At 39.5% G+C, this 27,556-nt stretch overlaps 1 protein-coding gene across 1 annotated transcript in view; it reads left to right on the top strand.

The window, feature by feature from the left end:
• Positions 1 to 27,556, top strand: part of LOC133560173 (protein sidekick-1-like) — an 849,418-nt gene that overhangs the window by 777,510 nt on the left and 44,352 nt on the right. The window contains exons 29-34 of the mRNA XM_061912393.1: positions 8,250 to 8,444; positions 19,601 to 19,802; positions 21,762 to 21,865; positions 24,034 to 24,104; positions 24,476 to 24,608; positions 25,387 to 25,443. Of these exons, the coding sequence (XP_061768377.1) occupies positions 8,250 to 8,444; positions 19,601 to 19,802; positions 21,762 to 21,865; positions 24,034 to 24,104; positions 24,476 to 24,608; positions 25,387 to 25,443 (762 nt within the window). The remainder of the gene's footprint in view (positions 1 to 8,249; positions 8,445 to 19,600; positions 19,803 to 21,761; positions 21,866 to 24,033; positions 24,105 to 24,475; positions 24,609 to 25,386; positions 25,444 to 27,556) is intronic.

Below are 27,556 nucleotides of genomic sequence, written 5' to 3'. Positions count from 1 at the left end.
ATTTTCAAGATACTAATTACATGCAGAAAATACAGAATCCATCCATTTTCTACCGCTTATTCCCTTTTGGAGTCGCGGGGGGCGCTGGCGCCTATCTCAGCTACAATCGGGCGGAAGGCGGGGTACACCCCGGACAAGTCGCCACCTCATCGCAGGGCCAACACAGATAGACAGACAACATTCACACTCACATTCACACACTAGGGCCAATTTAGTGTTGCCAATCAACCTATCCCCAGGTGCATGTCTTTGGAAGTGGGAGGAAGCCGGAATACCCGCAGGGAACCCACGCATTCACGGGGAGAACATGCAAACTCCACACAGAAATACCCCGAGCCTGGATTTGAACCCAGGACTGCAGGAACTTCGTATTGTGAGGCAGACCCACTAACCCCTCTGCCACCGTGAATACAGAATGCATATAACATAATGGATGTATGAACACTTAACATCGCTTCTTTTGGTTGTGTCACTTCTGATACAATGCCGATGTTGGAATCTTGAACACTGGCCAATACCGACATCAACCTTGATACCATATCTTTAATACGTACCTGTATTATTTTATTGTGTGGAAAGGCTTGATCAAGTGAAATCACTCAAAGAACAATAAATGGTAGGTATTAAAAAAAACACTAACCTCCTCGACCGACTAATGCTGTCTTTAATTTGAAATGGCGTGGTCATTGTTTTTGGACACACCTTGTGGCCACAATAATTCATGAAGTTAAGCCCATGTTGCAGTAAGTTGAATGATGCGGACACGTTTGTTACTAGATACTTTTGACTACGCTTCTGCCTTACAGACTTCTTAATGTGTAAGTAATACACAACTATAATCAATTTGATACCTGTTTGTATTGACAAATTTGCTGTTTAAGAATGCAGTATTATTCAATAAAGGACATGTATTATGTACGTTTAGCTTGTGTGCTATTACAGTATGGGCCTAGCTGTTGTGTAGCTGGTAGCTCCTAGTAGCCTATAGCCTATCATGTCTACCTTTTGAAAATGACTACCAAAATACAAGAAAAGACCAACATATTGGAGGACATTTAGGTGTTATCTGGCAGCTGTGCACAAGTGAACACACTGCAAGACTGCTTCTATTAGGGATTTTAAACACAAGTCGGTATGTTTTTTGTATGATATCAGTATCGGACCGTTACACCCCTAATTACAAGCCCCGAGAAGCCTATTGGCATTGCTACTATGATCTGCTGTGATATCCTACATGTTGAATAACTTCTCTCAGCAGTCACACACAGTTTTGGAAGAATCTTACACACGTCACAACTTAGTACCACATTTTTCGTTCCAATCTGTTCCAAAAGTTTTGGGGAAAATCCAACCTTAAGAAAACTGAAGCAATTTTTCCAGACAGCCAAAATTTTAACAAAAAACATTTTTAATAAGAATAATTATATTTGTCCACGGTTTGGTGGCCACGGGATTAGGTCTCTGCTTTTTGCAGATGATGTAGTCCTGATAGCTTCATCTGGCCGGGATCTTCAGCTCTCACTGGATCGGTTCGCAGCAGAGTGTGAAGCGACCGGAATGAGAATCAGCACCTCCAAGTCCGAGTCCATGGTTCTCGACCGGAAAAGGGTGGAGTGCCATCTCCGGGTTGGGGAGGAGACCCTGCCCCAAGTGGAGGAGTTCAAGTACCTAGGAGTCTTGTTCACGAGTGGGGGAAGAGTGGATCGTGAGATCGACAGGCGGATCGGTGCGGCGTCTTCAGTAATGCGGACGTTGTATCGATCCGTTGTGGTGAAGAAGGAGCTGAGCCGGAAGGCAAAGCTCTCAATTTACCGGTCGATCTACGTTCCCATCCTCACCTATGGTCATGAGCTTTGGGTCATGACCGAAAGGATAAGATCACGGGTACACGCGGCCGAAATGAGTTTCCTCCGCTGGGTGGCGGGTCTCTCCCTTAGAGATAGGGTGAGAAGCTCTGCCATCCGGGAGGAACTCAAAGTAAAGCCGCTGCTCCTCCACATTGAGAGGAGCCAGATGAGGTGGTTCGGGCATCTGGTCAGGATGCCACCCGAACGCCTCCCTAGGGAGGTGTTTAGGGCACGTCCAACCGGTAGGAGGCCACGGGGAAGACCCAGGACACGTTGGGAAGACTATGTCTCCTGGCTGGCCTGGGAACGCCTCGGGATCCCCCGGAAAGAGCTAGACGAAGTGGCTGGAGATAGGGAAGTCTGGGCTTCCCTGCTTAGGCTGCTGCCCCCGCGACCCGACCTCGGATAAGCGGAAGATGATGGATGGATGGATGGATATTTGTCCATACTGAAAACATTTTTAAATGTATATAAATGACGAATGAAATTGTTATAAATTTTGTACTTAGCTCCTAGTTCTTTCTTACATTCGATAACTGTCAAAGTGCTGGCACTTGCAACTCTTTTCGGCCCCGTGATGGCTTGTTTTGCTATTGTACACAGACGGAATCACCAGCGCGAAGGATTTATTCGTCTCACCATTCCATCCCATTGCTAAATGATATGCAGGCAAAAAGAATGGTTTTGATTATAATGATAATATATTTTCTTTGTAATGCACTTTACACTCCAGAGAAATCCCAAAGTGGTACAATATTCAGGAGTTGGCCAGGATATACTGCAAGCCTGCATAAAAGAGATAAAAGGCAACATGAAATGATAGGGGAATTAAAAGAAAACACAGGAAGAGAATACCAAAATGTCACATTAAAATGTCCTAAAAGGCTTTTTTTATGAAAAAAAAAATAAATAAGTGATTTACATTTTGTTTTGTTTTTAATGACTCCACTCTGTTAGTGCCATCTTTTAATGCAGTAATGCAGGTTTTTTTTGGGCTGTTCGGCTCACCAGAACCCGGAAGAAAATAGTATATGTTCAAAAGGAAATCATACCAAATGTGAAGCGCACTATAGGGAAAGCAAAGTAGTGTACCAGTGTGCACAGAAAGTGTTAAGTATACAGCGGTAGTGAGCAGTGTAAGTGTGTGTGTGTGTGTGTGTGTGTGAGTGTGTTGAAGAGTGCTGGTGTTATTACATGGCCTGCTGCACATGACACATGAGGACGCGTGCAGAACATGTACACACTGATTCCCAGCCAAGGGGAAGGACTTTAGACGCCGTATGTGTGTATGAGAATGTCAGAGTAAATGGTGCTTTGTGTTACAATACTTGTCACAGTTGCATTCACAACTCCTGGGAGTATATTTTTTCAAGAACACGCCCTACGAACATTCACAGACAAAAAGGGACAACAAAATGCATGGTTTACATAATATACATGTGATTTCTGGGTTGTTTATTTTTTCTTAAATTGGCACAAAGTCTTAAAAAAAACATTTTCATGTTATCATTTAGGGGTGTTGTGTGTATCATTTTATTGAGGAAAAAATAATTCAGTCCATTTTGGAATAAACCTTGGCAAAAAAAAGTGAATACAGTTGTCTCTTGTTTATCATAAATTGATTAACGTAGACCCCGACTAAAAGGGTTGAAAAACTTATTTGGGTGCTACAATTTAGTGTTCATGTCACAAAGTGGTGGTGACGAACCTCAAGATGCAGAGATGACAGGCTTGGAAAATGAAAATATGCTTTTAATGTTCAAAAAAAGGCAAGGAAAACACAAACCAGATACCAGGAAAAAGCAAACAGGGACAGGAGTTGGGATCATGGGAATAGCTCTCAGCTTCCAAAAAAAAAGGCAGTCCACTGCATACAGCAAACAATACTCGAGCCCTCACTGGAGGGCAAGGCAGGTTTAAATAATGCCTCTGATTAGTGCTCAGGCAGCAGGTGAGCGTGTGAAATCAGAGGCAGGTGGAAATAATAAGTATCCATGGTAACTAAAACAAACAAGGGTGAACAAAAAACAGTGATTGAAGGAGTCTTAGGCTAAAAATAAAAAACATGATCCAAACCACAGATCATGACAGTTCAATTGTACGGAATATGTACTGTACTGTGCAATCCACTAATAAAAGTTTCAATCAGTCAATCAATAGCGTGACTTATTGGTTCCAGGCCTGACCATGATAAATACATGTTTGCAAGATGGGATTATTATTAAAAAATCGAATAGTTTCATATTAGTAGTGTAAAACAAATGTTCTAAAGGGGAACTGCATTTTGGGGGGATTTTGCCCATCATCCACAATCCCTTTGTGAGATAAGAACACACATGCTTTTACCTTTTCTATGCATCCTAAATAGTGAATTACTGCTAGTAGGACTCATCTAACAATGCAGTCAATAGAATTAATTTATTCCGCCCATAAAGCACTCTTTAAAAAAACCTGACTTTGACCTGCATATTAACCAAGCTCTGGCAACATTTTTGTTGTAAGAGCTAACACAGAGGATCGCACTTCAAATATTCCAGCTTCACTATATATTTTTTCAAACATATTCTACATATTTTTGGCCTAAATTAAGTATTAAAAAAGTCTTAATAATTTCTTATTTTCTATTTTTATGTTGCAGCAATTGATAAGGATTGCATCCCTCGCTTAAAGTTGAACAATGCTAATAACGCGGCAGCCAATCTTCACCGCGACAAACTTTTGGCAGAACAACTCCTGCCCCACTAGTAACATCCACATTGGAGACATGAGTGATGATGTCGAAAGATAAGACGTACAGTACTTGTAACTAGAAATGTCCGATAATATCGGACTGCCGATATTATCAGCCGATAAATGCTTTAAAATGTAGTATCGGAAATTATCGATATCTGTTTCAAAAAGTAAAATTTATGACATTTTAAAATGCTGCTGTTTGGATTTGTACACGGACGTAGGGAGAAGTACAGTGCGCCAATAAACCTTAAAAGGAACTGCCTTTGCGTGCCGGCCCAATCACATAATGTCCACGGCTTTTCACACACACAAGTGAATGCAAGGCATACTTGGTCAACAGCCATACAGGTCACACTGAGGGTGGCAATTTAAACAACATTAACACTGTTACAAATATGTGCCACACTGTGAACCCACACTAAACAAGAATGACAAACACATTTCGGGGGAACATCCCTACCGTAACACAACATAAACACAACAGATCAAATACCCAGTACCCCTTGCAGCACTAACTTTTCCTGGATGTTATATTGTATACACCCCCCCGCCACCCACCAACCCCGCCCACCTCAACCTCCACATGCTCTCTCAGGGAGAGCATGTCCCAAATTCCAAGCTGCTGTTTTGAGGCATGTTAAAAAAAAAATGCACCTTGCACTAATAAATATGGCAGCGCCATGTTGGCATTTTTTTTTCCATAACTTGAGTTGATTTATTTTGGAAAACCTTGTTACTTTGTTTAATGCATCCAGCGGGTCATCACAACCAAATTAGGCATAATAATGTGTTAATTCCACGACTGTACAGTGGGGCAAAAAAGTATTTAGTCAGCCACCGACTGTGCAAGTTCTCCCACTTAAAATGATGACAGAGGTCTGTAATTTTCATCATAGGTACACTTCAACTGTGAGAGACAGAATGTGAAAAAAAATCTAGGAATTCACATTGGAGGAATTTTAAAAAATTTACTTGTAAATTATGGTGGAAAATAAAAAACATGATCCATTTAAAAGCTCTCACTGATGGAAGGAGGTTTTGGCTCAAAATCTCACGCTACATGGCCCCATTCCTTCTTTCCTTAACACGGATCAATCGTCCTGTCCCCTTAGCAGAAAAACATCCCCAAAGCATGATGTTTCCACCCCCATGATTCACATTAGTTATGGTGTTCTTGGGATGCAACTCAGTATTCTTCTTCCTCCAAACACGACGAGTTGCGTTTATACCAAAATGGATACATGGATGATACAGCAGAGGATTGGGAGAATGTCATGTGGTCAGATGAAAACAAAATTGAACTTTTTGGTATAAACTCAACTCGTCGTGTTTGGAGGCACATCAACTTCGACACCATCGGCTTCAAATGACGCTGGTGAGCCTTTAGCGTGAGCGTTGTGGAATGCTAAGAATGCTAACAACATAGAATGCTAATTTTCATTGCTACGACTGTCAAGTTAACCAACTTTTGGCAGAACAGCTTACGTCCATGGTTTCAACGCATGGAGACCCAGTTCTAACTTAGTTGGTAATTACTTGAGTTCCACGCTGTAGTCAGTGGCCTAGTGGTTAGAGTGTCCGCCCTGAGATCGGTAGGTTGTGAGTTCAAACCCCGGCCGAGTCATACCAAAGACTATAAAAATGGGAGCCATTACCTTCCTGCTTGGCACTCAGCATCAAGGGGTTGGAATTGGGGGTTAAATCACTTAAAAATTATTCCCGGGCGCGGCCAACGCTGCTGCCCACTGCTCCCCTCACCTCCCAGTGGGTGATCAAGGGTGATGGGTCAAATGCACAGACTAATTTCGCCACACCTAGTGTGTGTGTGACAATCATTGGTACTTTAATTTTAACTTTTGTGTTGTAGTGGCCGGGTGACAACCATAGCAATGGCGCTTGGAGGCTACCAGTGAGTAATCTACATAGGCTACTATATTAGAAGGGTTTAATTGCGTTAACAGGCAAGCATAAGGGTGTGATTATGTGATTATGCAAAATGTTTTTAGATGCTCTAACTATGAAAATATCAGATTTATTAATGATAATCCTCCCCATGGAAATTCATCAAGCCTAGAAGCAATGAGCCGTGAACTCTGAAACGATCTCCATCTCCATGTGAGACAGGCCCCTTCTTTGACTGTTTTTAAGACCCTTCTTAAAACCCATTTTTATTCACTGGCTTTTAACCCAGCATGAGACTTTAAACTGTTTTTAACTTTTAACTTGTTTAACTGTTACTAACTTTTTAACTGCTTTTTATCTCAGACATTGTTCTTAGGGTAATTTGTATTTGCTATTTCTTTATTTATTATTTATTATTTATTTATTTTTTTTCCAAGATGGCGCTGCTGTAGTGGCTGCTGTAGGCAGGAGCTCTGTGCTCTTGTGTCATCCTTTTGTGTTTCCCTCTTGTTTTCATGTCTTATTATATTTTCTTGCCTTTTGGTCCGGGGCCCTTTGGGACTGTGTGACAAGGGGTGGCACTTTCGTGACCTCTGTGGTGCTTTTTTTTTGTGGACTTTTGGATCTGCCTCCCGGGAGCCTTTTGGCCATGGAGACCAGCTGCTGGGTCTCTGCTACACCGGAGTCTGTTTGGAGGGACTGGAGGAGATGCGGATGAGGGGACAGGGCTGCGGAGCTAGCACTGAGCGCTGGGACGGAGAGGCTTCGCGGTGTCTTGACTGGGTGAGCAGGTGTCGGACACCTCAGTCACCTTGGACGTATCCTCGCTCATCCATGCGGACTGGACATTGGCCGAGAGTGGAGTCGGCTGTCTTGGTTGCTTTGTTGGGTCTGCTCCTGTCTCTGGCCATGCTCCCTCCTCCCCAGCGGACAATGGCGTGGAACACCGCAGAGGCCACCACAGTGGATATGTTTATTTTACTTTTTATCCATAGCTGTATGTAGAAGTGTCTGGTTGTATCTGCTGCTTTAATGTCTTTAATGTCCTCTGTCTTCTTTGATTTTTGATGTTTCCCTCTTACACACATGTAAGAGGGATGTGTACTATGGCTATGAGTTGTTGTTTTTTTTTTTTTTTTTTTTTTTTTTTTTTTCCCTTGGCCTCAGTCTGCACCCCCACTACAGGGCCCAGGCTAAGACCGATTTTTATTTTATTTTATTTTATTTTAATCTTCTATTCTTTTCTCCCCCCCCATGTTTACCTGTATGTCATCTTTTTTGTAAGGGGCGCTGGAAGCCGGCAGACCCGTCAGCGATCCTGTTCTGTCTCCCTGTAATGTTTGTCTGATCTTGAATGGGATTGTGCTGAAAATTGTAATTTTCTTGAAGGAACTGTCGTGACGGAATAACTAAAGTACTATCTAATCTAATCTAATCTAATTTCAATGTGTTTTTTACTTCTTTTTTAAATGTTTTTTTTTTTTTAGTCTGTCCTTTGCCTTTGTTTCTTTGTGGTGTACATCCCTTTGTTCTTCAACTGTGGTTGTTTTTAAAGGGCTTTATAAATAAAGTTGGTATGGTATAAAAGAGGAACGACTGTCGCTATAGATTTAATGCAAGAAGAGACTTATCAAAGTTAAGGCAAATATTTATTGCCCTTTTTTTCTATTTTACAGCGGCTAACTTATTGTTAAACTTGCCTACGTGACTAAGTTCAGGCATTGCCAGCACACTTTGACACGTCTCCTTCCTCCTGTGGCTCATTAGGCTACCAGATCTCCTACCGCCTGGAGCACAGGGACGGTCAGCAGTGGACCACGGTGGAGGTGGGCTCCAACGGTCGGCAGTTCACCGTCACCGGCCTCACGCCGGAGCAGAGCTACCTGTTCCGACTCGTGGCTCGCACCGCTGTGGGCTGGGGCCAGGAACACGAAGCCCTGGTTGTCACCACGGAACGCAGAGGTAAACTTAACCTTTTCTTTCAGACCTATTTTTAAATGTGCAGTAGGGAAGGTCGTCATATGGCCCCATTCCTGGGTGGATCTGTCATTTTTGTCATGATCCGTGGCCCGGATCATGTTTTGTTATTTTCTGTTAGTTTTGGACTCCCTTAGTTCCTGTTTGTGCACCTCTGGATTGGTTTTAGTTTCTATGGGGATTAATTGGGTTCACCTGCCTCTGGTTAGTGGTCGGCATGCTCTGCTGCTGTCAATCACTAATCAGAGAGCTATTTATTCACCTTGCTCGCCATGGTCAGTCTGGCTTCATTGTTTGCTTTTTGCCACAGTTACGTGAGTATTCCTTATCTCTAGTCTAGTGTTAGCTTTAGCGTCCAGTACGATACGCACATTTTTCCTCTGTCTTGTTTTCTGTTGTTGGTACAGAAAACAAGATTTCGACAAATAAATCATGCTCCTACCCGCACGTCCTGTCCGGAGTAGTCCGTTTGCATCCCAGGGGACTGAACCTTGCAGTAAGCTGCGATTCCCCCCGCCAAGACAATTTTGCAATGCAGTCTGCTCAAAATGATGGAAAGCGCCACTCTACAAAGCAACTGATGCTGTGATCAAAGTTGAAATTGCCCAAAACCCATTTTAAGATATTCAACTCAACACTGTACTGCCATCTGGTGGCTAAAGTGAATAGTGCACCCCTCCCCAAATCGTCACGGTTCATGTGTCAGGTAAACCGCGACGAATGGTGACATATGAATCCCCTTCCTACTGTTGTCAAAACCAAATAAAAATATATTCCTTCTTGAGTTAGCATAGTGTGGTGTCATCACGTTCAGACACTAGCCAGCCCATAACAAGGCCTTTTTTTTTTAAATATGGGTAATACGCCATCCCCTGAGGAAGAGCTAAGAAGGGATTGACAACTTTTAAAAAAGGCCGCCTCACTGAAACACTTTATATACAGTATGTTGCTCAAGTCTTAGGTCAATGAACATTTAATGAACTTTTAAAAACAACCCCCATCTGGTTGTCATCTCCAATAAACCAGGAAGTCGCCTAATATTAAACTTACAGTTGGACAAACAAACAGATATGTGCACTAGTATGTTGTATTCCGTCACGTGATTTTTGAACAGAAGTAAAGGAAGTGGTGGGCCACCAAAATAACATGGCTACTGTGTAGTAGCAGAGTGTGAACTATCTGAATATGCAAGGGGCCTAGATCTTACCACTAAAAGCAGATACGAGCAAAAATCAAACCATGCAATGGAATCAAACCATGCAATGGAATCCATCGCTGTATGTTATCAAAAAACGATTGTTCAAGTGCATTACAGTGTTTCCCACTGGTCAGGCATCTATTTGTGGTGGTGTGGTCAGGCGGCAGGGGTGGGGGGGGGGGGGGGGGGGGGGGGTGGTGGGGGGGGAGGCAGCGGCGGCAGCGATGACCAAGAAGAACGCAGAGTTGGAATATAATTACAACACTTTATGTACATATTTATATACATATTTATATAATATGTAACTACAAGCTCCATTCACAGACAGAGTCCCATTGCTTTTATGAGGGGTCGAGTGAGTCAAAAGCCGGAAAAAAATATTTATTTTTATTTTATTTTTTTTTATTTGTTGCGGCCTTAATTCTTTCGTGGCGGGCCAGCACAAATAAATGAATGTGTGGGAAATCCTGCATTATCCAACGGTCGCGTTCCCAGACTTGTCGAACTATCTGCTGCAGGGGTCGGGAACCTAGGGCTCTAGAGCCAGATGTGGCTCATTTGATGAATGCATCTGGCTCTCAGATAAATCTTAGCTGACATTGCTTAACATTACTTACGGAGTATATTGTGAAGACATTGAGAACAGGAAGTGAACAAAAGTTTTAGCAACTGCTATATAAAGGAAAAAGGGTAGCTGGATTAAATAAGCTCTGCTTCTTCCTACTCCTTTTCGAACATGTTGAAAAGGGAAACTGGAAATTGTGATGGATCATGTTGTATGCTTCAATCAATCAATCAATGTTTACTTATATAGCCCTAAATCACTAGTGTCTCAAAGGGCTGCTTGCATGTTCGAAATAAACTCAAACACTAACTAATTAATAATTCCGCTGGTAATCACGATGTTAAAAATAACGTTCAAATTATAAAACATTCTCATGCATTTTAATCCATTCATCTGTTTCTACCGCACCTGTTCAAGACATAACAATGTTATTAAAAAGAATTATAGACCTATTACACGCTAAAAATGTTGGTTTTACTTAAAAAATGCACGCATTTAGTTGTATTCAGTGTTAAAAAATATGATATGGCTCTCACAGAAATACATTTTAAAATATTTGGCTTTCATGGCTCTCTCAGCCAAAAAGGCTCCCGACACCTGATCTGGCGTGAGATGAAAACCTGGAAAAACATGGAGGTCCACAACTTGTTTGTGTGTATCTGGGTCAAGAAAATAGGTATCAAGACTATATATATATATATATATATAATAATTTTTGGTCAGGTAAGGTTGCACTTCATGATTTCACTTTGCGTCTACAGCCATGTTTTTTGCCTTATTCTTGCTGTTGCACGCGTGTTTTTCCCCATCTTTATCAAAATATAACTGTAGATCCCAATGTTGTTTATGTATTAAAAGTTTAATTTATGATTGCTGCCTTTGGTAACAGCTTAACTCATTTAGGATTTTCTCACCTGTTATGATGTTATTTTATTTAGACTCGCTGAGTTGGTGCTTTACGAAACAGTCAAAGCAAAAATGGGTTTTAAGAATTTCGAAACAAGATAAAATACAAATAAAATCAAGTTAACACTTAAGTGGGAAATACTAAACGTTAAAAGTATATCAAAGAAACCTTTAACAAAGTGATCACTGCAAACTCCCCTGGACTGGAGTACGTGCCGTTTTTCCAGGATTCTTTTGTCCTTCTTGGTTACCTCTCGAGGAACTCTAAATAAAAATTGTATCCTCTTGGCGCTTTGAACGGTTACAACAGCCTAAAACAAGGCAAACATAGGGCTTTTTTTTTTTTCGAGAAAGGCAAAATGCCGCCCTGAATGCTCTGACAACAGACGCTCGCTGGCCCACCACTTTAAGTCTCGCATATTTGATGAGGCGGACGTGACGTTGGGTGAATACAACCTATTTCTGGTTATGTGTTCTCAAACATCATGGCCTAAGCCTGAAGCACAGTACTGTCGGTATATCAAAAAGTGAAAAAGGTTGAAGTCAGAGTAAAATAAGCAGGTTCGTGCACAGATTGACCCCCTGTGGTGCTCAAGCACCTGTTCTTTTGCTCTGCATGAGAAAATTGCCCTTTCTGCTGGAGCCCAATTTATTTTCATTCATTTCAAGGGCTCATATTATAATTTTATTTTACATTAAAACACTTCCTTGTGGTCTACATAACAAGTAATGCTGGTTCTTTGGTCAAAATGTTGCATAGATTATGTATTACAGACCATCCTTAAACTGCTTTCTGCTGTCTCTTCAGGATGCCCCATTTTGTGGGCGGTTTTATTTACGTGCCTCCACTTTGACATCGTCTTCTCCTTGCCATCTTTGTTGTTGTTTTCACAGCTTCCATAGTGAGTCCACTGACAGATTAGTTTTCGAACTATAAATTACTTTGGATTAAAAATGGAAACAGCGGAGGATGCATGTGCATTTACGAGCCGGTGTGCCCCACAACAAAATGAAATAGGATCCTAAATACACAACAGTAGGTACCAATAAGTAAGCAAAGTTGGTTTTGCATTATAGGTCCACTTTATGAATAAAATGTACTCTTACAGTCATTAGTCCTCCCCAAATATGTTTCGATGACGCATTTATTTGACTTCTTGGGAATTATTCCTCGATCTGCTCGGCGGTGCTGTTCACAAGCCTCCAGTCTCGCCCCCAAGTCCCTTTCCCCTCCTCCTCTTCATGCAGCATTGAGCCTAAAGCAGGGTACACACATAAAGACAATCTGGCTGTTTTTTCCCGATGTTTTGCACTTCCGACCAATGAGCTCATGTTTTGTAAGGTTGTCTGATCGTCTTGTGGTCTGAGATGTGTTCAGAGTGGATTTGTCTCGATAATCGGTTACAATCAGGAATATTAAACATGTTCAATATTTACGACTGGGCTGTTCTGATCATATTTTTCCCTCATACAGTACATGAGTTTGGCCGTGTACCATTTGATTGATAATTTGATTGATAACTTGCTTTGGAATCACAAGTAATACAAATATTTAAGTATTAAGTTTTAACAAACATTTTTTAGAGTGTCTAATATGTGTTGCATTACTAGATAATAATAAAGTATGCAGTACATGTATTTATTTCCTGTCAAAATGGAGCTAGATCGAAAGATAAAGTACTATACTGATTCCTATCAAGTCCAGGCTTTCGCAGGCCAAATAAAATGATCCGACGGGCCAGATCTGGCACCCGGTCCTTGAGTTTGACACCTTTGCTCTAAACCAGTGGTCCCCAAACAGCGTCCAAAATCTGGCCCGCGGAAAGTCTTAAGTTTTTTTTTTTTTATTTGTCTGACCGCTTCTATGTTAGCTACTTCTCTTTGTTTATAATGTACATTTTCTGCTGGGTCTACTCTCTATTTTATCCCGCCCTTTCTTGTTGTTAGAGCGTCCGCCCTGAGATCGGTAGGTCGTGTGTCCAAACCCCGGCCGAGTCATACCAAAGACTATACAAATTGGACCCATTACCTCTCTGCTTGGCACTCAGCATCAAGGGTTGGAATTGGGGGTTAAATCACCAAAATGATTCCCGAGCGCGGCCACCACTGCTCCTCACTGCTCCCCTCACCTCTCACGGGGCGGAACAAGGAGATGGGTCAAATGCAGAGAGAAATTTCACCACACCGAGTGTGTGTGTGACTATCAGTAGTACTTTAACTTTAACTTGTTGTACTGCAGCTGTCACATATACTGTAATATTGTTCATCAGGGGTGTCCAAATCCCGGGCTCTTTCTGTGTGGAGTTTGCATGTTCTGTATATTTACGAAACAGTGGTCATTATGCGCCATCCAGCCCTGCACACGCCAGGCTTGAACCCGCGACCACACGTCGTCTCTGATTAACAGTTTAGCCAACAGGTTAAACACCCACTGACCAGTACACCCCCTGAAGTATTGGGCAATGATGTTGACTCAATGTTGTCACGCACCGCTGACTTCGCTGGCGTCCGTTACATATCCTGTACGTGCAAACTAATTAGTGCAGACATTTGAGACTCTTTGTCATATGTCACAGTACTTATGGCTCCCTGGCTGTGTGGTCATTGAAATGCCTTCATGTTCTATTATCTAAACACACAACAGTTAAGTGATGTCGGCCTCTCTCGTTTACTTTAATTGGATCAGATATCATAACACACGATCTGCTTTTCTCCATCGCCAATCGTTGGCGCTTTGTTCCACTTCACTGACGTAACGGTCCATTCTCACCCCGAGATACACAAAATGGCCTCATTGAGGATTTTTTTTTTTTTTAATGATGGCGAATAAGCCAAATGAATCCCTTGAAGACGAAATTGGCTCTTTGAGTGCACGAGTGCGAGTGTCAAGAGACGTGTTATAAAGAGAGAGATGCTTACTGTACAAGGCTGAGGAGGACATAAAAGGACCAGGACTAACATAAGACGTTAATGGAAAATACATCTCATTTGGAGCAGTTCTGATTGATTATTCTCATTCGTGATGGATAAATGAAGCCTCGGTGAGTGTTTGGCAAGCTTACTAGCTGCATTGACACTGCACTGATACTGTACTGACTTTTTCTCCCCCAATTCAAACAATTCCACTTATCAAAAATGTTCGGCTCATTCATGACACGTGTCTCACCATATTTTAATTTTCCAAAAATTCCCAAATTTCCAGGAATTCAGCATTTTCCGTAACATTATTTCCCTTCAAAATAAACGGGTCATTTTTAAGCGCATTTCCCACATGTTTCCACCGGTTCAAACATTCCACTCATCTTGCACTTTCAAAGCAACTTTTTTCTAAGTTCCAATAATTCCCGTTGTTCTCAGAATTCCCACTTTTCAATAGCAATTGTTCCACAATTTAATGTTTTCTTTCGACTACAACTACCAACTACTTCATTACCATGACTTGATTAACGTGGACCCCTACTTAAAAAAGTTAAAAAACTTATTTGGGTGTTACCATTTAGTAGTCAATTGTAGGGAAGATGTACTGTACTGTGCAATCTACTAATATAGGGTCTCAATCAATCAATCAATCAATCAATCAAAACTATTACATTTTTCTAACGTTTTTCACCAGTCTACTTATTGAGGACATTCCATTTTTATGTACAAAAATTTCCCGGATTTCCCACTACTCCTTATCCCTTATCCTCCAATACTATCTTACCATGAATTGATTAACGTGGACCCTGACTTAAACAAGTTGAAAAACTTATTCGGGTGTTACCATCTAGTGATTAATTGTATGGAATATGTACTGTACTGTGCAATCTACTAATAAAAATCCAATCAAAAAACTATATTTAAAAAGTGTACCTACTTCTATATTTCCTAACTGATTAAAATAGTTACAAGGTCAAAATGCTCCTTGCTAAAATTAGGGAATTGCATGCTGGTTTTTTTTTCCTAAAATGTTGCAGGTATACACCTCAGTCATGTATTTTGTTACTTTATGCATGCTAATGTTAGCTAACTAGCTTTTTTGTTCATTTTCCGTGGATACACTCCAGAGTCGTATATTTGTCCTATTGCATACTAACCGCTAATGCTAATGTTATCTATTAGCATGGTAGGTATTTTTGCACATTTTGCGAGTATAGGCCTACACCCAAAAGTAGTAGATTTTCTTACAGTTAATGTCATGTTCTGTGGTCTGGATTATGTTTTATTTTTCAGCTAGTTTTGGACTCCCATTAGTTCCTGTCTTTGTGCACCCTTGTTTGTTTCAGTTTCCATGACGACTACATTAGTTCCTGTTTGCACTTCCTTGTTTGTTTTGTCACCTTGATTACTCATTGTGTTCACTTGTCTCTGATTAGTGCTCGCACGCACACCTGCTTCCCAAGCACTAATCAGAGGCAGTATTTAAGCTCGTCTTTGCCAGTCAGTCGGCCTGGCGTCATTGTTCTTTTCACATTCTGTTCATGCTTGATTCATGCTGCTCTTGTCCTGCCACGTAAGTTTTCTTTGTTATTTAAGCCACAGTTTATCGCGTTGTTTAGTTTGTGTCATGTCCTAAGTTGTTTTTGCCTCTGCCTTGTGCGCGCCTTTGGTTTATACCCGTTGTTTTTGCAACATTTTTTAGTCAAGATTAAATCATGTTTTTACCTACACGCCTTGTCCCGAGTAGTTCGTCTGCCTTCCTGGGAGAACGACCCCCCCAGCAAGCTGCTACCCCCCACCCCATTATGACAGTTAACATGTGTAAACGTATTAACTGTTAGTATGTTAGGTTGCGGGCACTTTTGTTAATATTGCAATTATACACCAAAGAGTAATTTATTTTGTTACTTCACACATGCTTTTTGATTGATTGATTGAAACTTTTATTAGTAGATTGCACAATTCAGTACATGTTCCGTACAATTGACCACTAAGTTTTTCAACTTGTTTAAGTCGGGGTCCACGTTAATCAATTCATGGTACAAACATACTATCAGAATAATAGAGTCATCACACAAGTTAATCATCATAGTATATACATTGAATTATTTACATTATATACAATCCAGGGGGTGGTATGAGGAGCTTTAGTTGATATCAGTGCTTCAGTCATCAACAATTGCATCAACAGAGAAGTGGACATTGTAGGTCTTACTTAGTAGGATATGTACAGCGAGCAGAGAACATAGTGAGTTCAGATAGCATAAGAACAAGTAAATACATTAGAAAAACATTTTATTATTCACATTAGGTTGTTAACAATCCGGGGAGATGGGATGTGAATGGAGGAGGGTATTAGTAAAGGGTTGAAGTTGCCAGGAGGTGTTTTAGAGCGGTTTTGAAGGAGGATAGAGATGCACTTACTTTTACACCTGTTGGGAGTGCATTCCACATTGATGTGGCATAGAAAGAGAATGAGTTAAGACCTTTGTTAGATCGGAATCTGGGTTTACCATGGTTTGTGGAGCTCCCCCTGGTGTTGTGCTTATGGCGGTCATTTACGTTAAGGAAGTAGTTTGACATGTACTTCGGTATGAGGGAGGTGTAGCGGATTTTATAGACTAGGCTCAGTGCAAGTTGTTTGACTCTGTCCTCCACCCTGAGCCAGCCCACTTTGGAGAAGTGGGTAGGAGTGAGGTGTGATCTGGGGTGGAGGTCTAAAAGTAACCGCACTAGCTTGTCCTGGGATGTTTGGAATCTAGATTTGAGGGTGTTGGAGGTACTGGGGTACCAGGAGGTACTGTTAGCATAGTAATGTTAGCTTGCTTGCTTTTTTTTTTTTGCTCACGGGGGTATACACCCAAGAGTGGTACATCTTGTTACTTCATGCATGCAAACTGTTAGTCTGCTAATGTTAGCTCTTAAGCTTTTTCTGCTCATTTTGCAACTATACACCAAAGAGTTGCATGTTTTTATTACCTTGCGAATGTTAACTGTTAGCATGGCAATGGTAGCCGGTTAGCATTTTTTTGCTCATTTTGCAGCATACACCCAAGAGTCATATATTTTGATACTTGACGCATTTCACTTTGGCTTTCGATTTTTCAGCCTTACACTGTCACATGAAATTTCTACTGAAATTGTGTTTTCTATTTAAAGTACCAGATTTTTTTTGGGGGGGGGGTTAAACAAACTGGACATTTGATCAAAAAGACCCCACATTTTTTAATGTTTCCTCTATCTTAGTTCCATTTCATTCATTCAAAGTACTCTTTATCTATCTATTTAGATTGATAATGGAGAATAAGAAAACAAAAATTATCGAACCTTTTATCGAATGCATTTTTTTAATTGATATCGATTACATGTTTATGGGGATATATTTTGATGTTGTTATATCTTCCAGCCGTTAAGTGAACCTTCCATGACCAATCAGATGTCTTAATTCCATTTGAAGAGAGAAACTTTGTGTCTTTGTGTGTGTTGTGAATCAATAAAGTGCTACACAGCCATATTTCATTTTCTAATTGAAGAGCATGCTGATGCACACAATGGCGACCTGTTGCCGAGACTCATCTTTGGGGCTGCAGCTGTGTCGTCTTGTTTTATTTCATCAGGACAAGCGTGACCGTCTTTGTGCTGATGATGGCGATGTACTGTAAATGTACGTGCTCCTTGTCATTCAAGGCCCTAATGCATTATCACGAGCATATGAATCGTGGCAGAATTGAAAACTTGACAACCTCCTGTCCATAATTCATAGCTAGATGAATATGTGTTGTGTTGTATGAATAACTAACATTTATGTCAGGCCCTTTAGTTGAACTTGTCGCTCCCTATTTTTCATTTTAAAGGAGCAATTTTCTTCTATCATCTCTTAGTCCAAGATAAGTGTTGAAATACACTTTCAAATCTCCGCAAATAATGCTCATTTAGACCACAGCACCACCATAATTAGGAGTTAACTACAGACAAATTGCAATCAATCACAATTAAATACTTTAATGCTTTGACAGCCCCAATTTTTAGTCAAGATTAAAGTGTTACAAAATACCAAAATTTTGCAATGTATTGTATCGATACAGCGATGTATCGAAAGAAGTCTGAAAATGGCTCACGTCATCTCCCCATGCAAGTCAGAGCTTTTCTTCCTGCCACTCTCAAACACTAGTGACCTGAAAAGGGTCTAAAAAGGTTGGGTGTGTCAGCAAACCATAGAGGAGGAGTTATGATGTTAATTTTAAAGAGCATGGTCATCAGGCGGTCCAGCTGCTAATATACACTGTACTGTATACTACTTACATGATGTATACACTTCTCATTACAAGCTTTCATCTTAATGATATGGAAAATGAATTATTACCACCAGTCATTGTCACTAAGACGGACATACTGTACAGGAAATAGATCTGTCTTGTATTTGTTTTAATATGGTATGCTGTGTATGTATGTGTGTATATATATATGTATGTATGTATATATATATATGTATGTATATATATGTATATATATATATATATATATATATATATATATATATATATATATATATATATATATATATATATATATATATATATATATATATATATATATATATATATATATATTAACCATTGGGTTGAGTCTTTTCTTGCCCTGATGTGGGATCTGAGCTGAGGATGTTGTTGTGGCTTGTGCCTTTGAGACACTTGTCATTTAGGGCTATATAAGTAAACTTTGATTGATTGATTGATTAATTGATGTGTGTGTGTGTGTGTGTATGTACATATATATATATATATATATATATATATATATATATCTTTATATAAATATATATGTATACGTATATATTTGTATGGATATAGATAGATACATGTATTTATTTAAAAAGTGCCTTTTTACATATTTTGGTGCATCTTTGTTCTTTTCTTTTTACAATATATAAACTATAATTTTTGCCTGCCAGTGCTGTACCTTTGTTGTCATGATAACATCGTGTTGTGAAAAATACAGAGAAACTAACAGTGTTACTGAATCTCGTGTTTCCCTCTCTACATCTTCTTCTTCGTTTTCCTTTTTTTCTTCTTTTTCATCTACATCTTCTTTTTCCTTCTTCTTCATCTTTGTTTTCCTCTTCTTCTTCCCCCTCTTCCTCTTCTTATCATTCTTTTTTCTTCCTGTTTCTTCCTCATTCATCTTATTATTTGTCATCCTCTACTTCTTCTACCTCTATTACTACTTATTACTGTTATTATTTCTCATCCTCATTCATCCTTCTTTCTCTTCTTCTTTTTCTTCTTACTGTTTTACTTCCTCTTTCATCCTTCTTCTTTTTCTTCTTCATTTCTTCTCCTTCCTCTTTTTCTTATTCCCCTTTTTTTCTTCTACCCGTTTTTTTCTTCATTTGTCCATTTTTCCATATCATCCTCTTCAAACCTTTTTTTTTCTTTCTTCCTCATTTTTTTACCTACAACCTTTTTTTTCTTCCCTCTTCTTCCTCCGTCTTCTATCTACCTTCATCATCCTCCTTCCTTATTACCTCTTCTTCCTTCGTCTTCCTCTATGCAGAGCGTCCCCAACCACCCAGGAAGTTGTCTGTTCCCCAGGATGGCGTTGAAGCGCGGCAGCTTCGCCTCCAGTGGGTGACCGGCAGCTCAGGCTCCTCCCCCCTGAGGTACTTTACCGTACAGATCAAGGAGTTGCCCGACAGGGATTGGACCACTCATACGGTGGACCTCCCGCACAACCAGACCACATGGACCATAGACAGGTAGGCAATATCTTCCATCACGGCGCCAACTACAGCAGTACCTTGTCTAAAAGAAGAGATGGCTCCCACTCACTCGCTATACCTTTGTCACTGGTGATGACATCCTGAGTGTTTACGTCCCTGAGCAACAATCAGACACGTAAAAATGTTTCACATTGTCCTCAACATTGTCCCAGTGTGTTGTTTGTAGACCATCTCAAAACTTGACGCCTTTGAAGTTTCAGTCCTACAGTACCCACAACCCCACGGGGCCTCTCCTTGTTCCTTATTTATGCACGTGTCTTTAGGCTTGACAGATTCCTCCGTGTTGTCTTTCAGGCTCTTTATTATACAAGTCAGCAGAAAGAGCCTGCAGGTGTGACAGCAGGGGGTTAAGTAGAAGACTGTATCCTCATTGCAGTTGAATTACTGTCTGTACTACACATACTGTATATACCAGGGGTCACCAACGCGGTGCCCGCGGGCACCAGGTAGCCCGTAAGGACCAGATGAGTAGCCCGCTGGCCTGTTCTAAAAATAGCATAAATAGCAGCACTTACCAGTGAGCTGCCTCTATTTTTAAAATGTTATTTATTTACTAACAAGTTGGTCTCGCTTTGCTCGACATTTTTATTTCCAAGAGAGACAAAACTCAAATAGAATTTGAAAATCCAGGAAAATATTTTAAAGACTTGGTCTTCACTTGTTTAAATAAATTAATTAATTTTTTTACTTTGCTTCTTATAACTTTCAGAAAGACAATTTTTTCAACGAAGAATATTTGTGAAATATTTGTTCAAACTTATTATGATTAAAATAAAAAATAAAAATATTCTGGCAAATCTAGAAAATCTTTAAAATCAAATTTAAATCTTATTTCAAAAACTTTTAAATTTCTTTCAAAAATTTAGTTTTGGAAAATCTAGAAGAAATAATGATTTGTCTTTTGTTAGATAATATAGCTTTGTCCAATTTGTTATATAATCTAACAAAGTGCAGATTGGATTTTAACCTATTTAAAACATGTCATCAAAGTTCTAAAATTAATCTTAATCAGGAAAAATTACTAAAGATGTTCCATAACTTTTTTTTTTTTTTTTTTTTACGAAAGATTCGTATTAGCTAGTTTTCTTCTTTATTTCGGTAAACTATGCTTCAAAATTTAATTTTCATTTTTTTCGAGTTTTCTCCTCTTTTAAACCGTTCAATTAAGTGTTTTCTTCATAATTTATTCCCTCCAAAAAACTTTCCGTAAAAGGAAAAAAAATGTATGACGGAATGACAGACAGAAATACCCATTTTTTTTATATACTGTAATTTATGAAAGGTAAATTGAGCAAATTGGCTATTTCTGGCAATTTTTTTAAGTGTGTATCAAACTGGTAGCCCTTCGCATTAATCAGTACCCAAGAAGTAGCTCTTGGTTTCAAAAAGGTTGGTGACCCCTGGTATACACAGTATTTGAAACTGTACTGCAGTGCATGATACCGTTTAGCATTAGCACAATACTCCAATTAGTATGTTTGTGTTTGAAGGGAATGATTTTATTATTAACATTTTTTTCTTATTAATGTACAGAGGAAGACATATTGATGTGATACTGTTAAATTGGTTGAGATGATGTTAAAGTAATAATTCTTGTAGCTCTCTTCTGCCATTTAAAACTGGTGTCATTTTTTAGTAGTTCCATCCAAAATATTCATACTTACGGTGCTTTTGTATCTAAACAAAGATGCAATGTGTTGGTTAACTGCTACTGCTAATACTCATATAAAGACACAGCACTTTGTTATTGTTATTGGTATTGCTCTGTTACCATCCATCCATCCATTTTCTACCGCTTGTCCCTTTTGGGGTCGCTGAAGCCTATCTCAGTTGCATTCAGGCAGAAGACGGGATACACTCTGGACAAGTCGCCACCTCATCGCAGTATTACTCTGTTACTATTAAGCAAAATAACGTATGCATGTGTTTGTGCAGGCTGAAGCCCTTCACCTCATACAAGCTGCGAATGCTGGCCACCAACGATGTTGGAAGTAGCGTCCTCAGTAAGGAAACGGAGGCGGTCACAACCTTGCAGGATGGTGAGAGGCTGTACTTTGACTGTGGCAGCTAATGAGAATTAAAAGAAGATAAATCATGTAACAAATACCATATTTTCTCGACTAATGCCCTAATTAATCACAGGAGGTGTTTAGGGAAACAATAAAAAGCCTTCTGTTTCACACCTTGTGAACAAAACGTAGTAGGGGGCTGTAATTACCTTTTAATGCAGCCATAATATGTTTTGTTTGTTTTTTTTCATTGTTACGACATAAATTCTCATAAGTTTTTATTTTGGTTCGAATTTGTATCTATATTGAAAATAATATTTTTGTATGTTGGAAATAAATTAAATAAAAAATAATTAATATCGAAACAAAAGTACTTACTTTACGAGCCTTACTTAATGAAATCCCCCAGGCCACTTTATGAGAGAATATTGGAATAGTGAAAATAAATGTACAAGTAGCAATTGGCCCCAAACTTGGTAGTCTTTTGGCACCTAGTGTATCCCTCCGGTACTACCAGGCACCAATTTACGTAAAATTCAGTACTTGGGGTGCTCATGAGGTCACTCCGGTTGATGACTCAACACCAGCTCTTTTGCACTTCGGCACTTGGCTATCACTCCAGCAGCACTGAGAGCGGACTTGGCCGAAATACCTTTCGGTAATGCTGCAATCTACAATGCCAACAAAGAAATTGACTCGGGATAAATGCTTCAAGACAGGCTACTCTTTTTGACAAATACGCTAGATCAGGGGTGCCCATTACGTCGATCGCGATCGACTGGTCGATCTCGGAGGGTGTGTCAGTCGATCTCAAGCCAGGCATTAAAAAATAGACATAAAAATGAGCAATCATCAATCATACCAAGACTTCACTTTCGTCAGTTGTTTGACATTCTCGGCACCCGAGGATCTTGTGAGATGACGCTGGCTGCTGCGAGCTCATATTTAAGAAAAAAATCACTAACAGGGCGGACGCAGAGAAACAAATTTTATTTCTAGAGACTCCGTACCTACTGTCAAAACTCTAAAGACCGACTGCACAGTTCCTGTCTTCACCATAAAAGACCTGTTTCATCCTGCCTGTGCTAACAAAATAAGAGTCTCAGAAAGCTAGCGTGCACAAGCTAGCAAGCTACGGAGTTTGATGCCAATGTATTTCTCCCCCGCCCTCAGCGACCGCTTTCTCACTTGCTTGCCCACCCGCACTCTCACTGACGTCACTCACCTGCTGCCAGACATTAAAGGGCCACACACATATGCTACTCTCATAACAAAGTGTTTAAAAACGAGTATGCAAGTTGGACAAATGAGATGCCAAATCCAACCACTTTCATGTGGTATTGGACAGAAAGGAGGACTTTTTTTTTCCTCCATTTGAAAATGCGGACGTTATCAGCACCACTGTCTAATTCCAATCAATGCAAGTCATCAGAATCAAATACACCAACTTATATTCTTGTCTTCATGAAAGAAAGGAATCTATGTGTGTTAAACATGCTTGTATTATCATTAAACACCATTAACTTGTTAACAAAAATGTCTCTTTCATAAATAAATAAATATAAATTATAAATAGGAATGAGCTAGATCTCCTCGACTTGGTCAATTGAAAAGTAGCTCGCCTGCAGAAAAAGTGTGAGCGCCCCTGCGCTAGATTAATGCTCAAATACATTGGCTTTGCTATTGACATGCTACTGAAAAGCTTTAGTGGTTTTAACTTTTAAATTTAAACACCGTCATTTTTTTGAAGAAAAACTCCAATTGAGATGCATGTTACAATCAAACAGCTGGTGTGCAGTAAGTGCAATACTTACAGTAACAACACTTTTTAGGGCGAAACAAAAAACAAAACAGTACACCATAATCTATACACTACTGCCATCTCAGGTCTTGGACTTGCAATTGCGACTTAATGTCATACTTGCAAATGATGCTTAGAAATATGACGATAAAACAAGATATAACAGAACAACAATTATCATAATCAGCTCATCTTTGAATGATGCAGTTGAAAATTAGATTTTATTACGAAAAATAATGCATATTTATTATTACACACAAAATTGGTACTCTTGGTACCCTGTATCAGTTCATCGATACCATATATGTTCCAATGTGAATGGTACACAACCCTAAGTACAAGTACTAATTGTGTTTGTTTACCTTTGTTTACCCTCCTCCCTCTGTTTGTGTACCAGTTCCTGACGGGCCTCCTGAGATCCTCTCCGTCAAGCCGTCAACCACGACCTCCGTGCTGGTGCAGTGGAAGGTAAACGGCCATTATCTGACCCCAGAGATGCTTCTGGCATGTACACATTTTAAGTACCGTCCAAACACAGGTAAATAATTCACTGAGGTGCTAAAAGCCCTGGAGGAATCTTTCCCCACGTATGTTTGATGCATAATTTATGAAAGCAGGAAATGTTGGAATGAAGTGATGATTGGAAGGATGGACAAAAAGGACATGGTAGAAAAGACTAGAGAGTTTATACTTCTCTCCTCGCTTTATGAAAACAAAGTCATTTCCTCATCTTTTCCTCCTCACTCTGTCCATCCCCCTTTAAAGTTGAAAAGATAGCACTCCTGGAAAATGTACTTGTTAAGAAGCAAAGCAGTTACATTACTTTGCATTGTCCCCAGCCTCCTAGCGAGGACAGCGTCAACGGGGTGTTGACAGGATATCGACTGTATTACCGAGAACTCCCGTCAAACACGTCTTCCTCTGCTGAAACGGCCCAGACAAGCGCAACCAGCTCGAGTGCCCTCATGACAAGTAGGTGAATGTCGCCGTTTGCAACGCATTTACCTCTTGAAGCTGAGATACATCCATTTTCTACCGCTTATTCCCTTTTGGGGTCGCGGGGGGCGCTGGCGCTTATCTCAGCTACAATCGGGCGGAAGGCAGGGTACACCCTGGACAAGTCGCCACCTCATCGCAGGGCCAACACAGATAGACAGACAACATTCACACTCACATTCACACACTAGGGCCAATTTAGTGTTGCCAATCAACCTATCCCCAGGTGCATGTCTTTGGAAGTGGGAGGAAGCCGGAGTACCCGGAGGGAACCCACGCAGTCACGGGGAGAACATGCAAACTCCACACAGAAAGATCCCGAGCCTGGATTTGAACCCAGTACTGCAGGAACTTCGTATTGTGAGGCAGACGCACTAACCCCTCTGCCACCGTGAAGCCCAGCTGAGATACAGTCCGATAGAAAATATGCAAAAAGTAAAGGCTTACATGTTTGTATTTGTTTATCACTCGTATTGTTTTGTTAAACAGGCAACATAAAACAGAATTTGCATCATGGCTGCATACTAAAAAATACATAACCCTACTCACTACAGCGTGACAATACCTTTCTAGTATGTTCTTTGCACACATAAAGTAAAGATTTGCATCGTCTAACGTGGGCTTTTGTGTCAAAGAGGCTGTTTAAACAAGTGTCTGATGTCCCGTTTTCCTTTCAAACCCCTTTTGTTGCATGGCATTATAATACTCGCTCCATGAATTGACTGACTAGCTCATTTATCTTCCTCCTCCAAAGCCAAGAGCACCTTCAAGACCGTCAGCAGCGCTTCACTGACAGAGTTTGAGTTGACTCGTAAGTAACAAAAATGTTCATTTTTTTACTTTTAGGCCATAGCTTGACGTTTCTTTTCAGTTGACGAACACACAGCAGTTGAAGTGGAAACTCTAAAGATGAACAATCAAAATCCAACACAAATAATGTTAACAGAAATAATGTGACACTGTGTCAAACTGTCGACAACAGAGAAAGCTGTAGACCAGGGGTCACCAACCTTTTTGAAACCAAGAGCTACTTCTTGGGTACTGATTAATGCGAAGGGCTACCAGTTTGATACACACTTGAATAAATTGCTAGAAATAGCCAATTTGCTCGATTTACCTTTAATAAATAAATCTATATATCATAAAAAAAATGTGTATTTCTGTCTGTCAGTCAGTCGTACATTTTTTTTCCTTTTACGGAAAGTTTTTTGTAGAGAATAAATGATGAAAAAAACACTTAATTGAACTGTTTAAAAGAGGAGAAAACACGAAAAAAATTAAAATTAAATTTTGAAACATGGTTTATCTTCAATTTCGACTCTTTGAAATTCAAAATTCAACCGAAAAAAAATGAAGAGAAAAACTAGCTTATTCAAATCTTTTTGAAAAAATTTAAAAAATAATTTATGGAACATCATTAGTTTTAAAATCCATTCTGCACTTTGTTATAATATATAACAAATTGGACCAAGCTATGTTTCTAACAAAGACAAATAATTTCTTCTAGATTTTCCAGAACAAAAATTTTAAAAGAAATTCTAAAGACTTTGAAATAAGATTTAAATTTGATTCTACAGATTTTCTAGATTTGCTAGAATAATTTTTTTGAATATCAAACATAATAAGTTGGAAGAAATATTTCAGAAATATTTTTCGTCGAAAAATCAGAAACTAAATGTATTTATTATTCTTTACAATAAAAAAAAAATACTTGAACATTGATTTAAATCGTCAGGAAAGAAGAGGAAAGAATTTAAAATGTAAAAAGGGAAATGTGTTTAAAAATCCTAAAATAATTTTTAAAGTTGTATTTTTTCTCTAAAATTGTCTTTCTGAAAGTTATAAGAAGCAAAGTAAAAAAAAAAAAATGAATTTATTCAAACAAGTGAAGACCAAGTCTTTAAAATATTTTCTTGGATTTTCAAATTCTATTTGAGTTGTGTCTCTTTTAGAATTAAAAATGTCGAGCAAAGCGAGACCAGCTTGCTAGTAAATAAATACAATTTAAAAAATATAGGCAGTTCACTGGTAAGTGCTGCTATTTGAGCTATTTTTAGAACAGGCCAGCGGGCAACTCATCTGGTCCTTATGGTCCACTTGGTGCCCGCGGGCACCGCGTTGGTGACCGATGCTGTAGACGATCCTCTAACAGTTTCATTTGCATGTTGTGGATATCTAAATAATACCTTAATTAAAGCAGAACAACATTTTTGGGGAATTGTGCCTATCATTCCCAATCCTTATGTGAGGCAAGCACATGTTTTTGTTTTTTGGATTAATTCTAACTCGTAAATAAACGCTGGCAAAAGTCAGCTAACAATGGAGGTAATGGTGTTCGCTCTATTCCACCTAAAAAGCGCTCTAAAAACACCCAAACACCTCCATCGACTTTTATATACTGTACATGCTGTAAGTATATACAGTACATACAGTAATGTAGTAACAGGCACATTCATAATAAATTGTCATATTAACGTATTTTGCTCTAACTTTATCGCGGATGTTCTCGACTAAATCCTTTCAGCAAAAATATGGCAATATCGCAAAATGATCAAGTATGACACATAGAATGGACCTGCTATCCCCCGTTTAAATAAGAACATCTCATTTCAGTAGGCCTTTAAGAAGAGTCAGAGTAAGAAAACAAGATAGAACTGAACAGCAATGTTTAACTGAGCTTTTAACAAATATTTACAAATGAACAGTTGGTACTGCAGCCTGATAAATAGAAAGTAGCTCCACGAGATGGTCACGTGCTTCCCACAATCAGACAATAACGTGTGTGATGACATCACAGCCAGCATCTACTCTCATGTGATGTCTAAAACTGCTTTCAACAAAATAAGTGGTGCTTCCTCTGGAACTGAACAAAATACCTTCAGGTACACTAAGCTGTAGTTCTGTTCGACCATCGAGATGTATTC

Source organism: Nerophis ophidion, linkage group LG01 (assembly GCF_033978795.1).
Source record: "Nerophis ophidion isolate RoL-2023_Sa linkage group LG01, RoL_Noph_v1.0, whole genome shotgun sequence".
Lineage (NCBI taxonomy): Eukaryota > Metazoa > Chordata > Actinopteri > Syngnathiformes > Syngnathidae > Nerophis > Nerophis ophidion.
The sequence above is the reverse complement of the archived record's forward strand: the minus strand, read 5'-3'. Positions and strand labels throughout refer to the sequence as shown.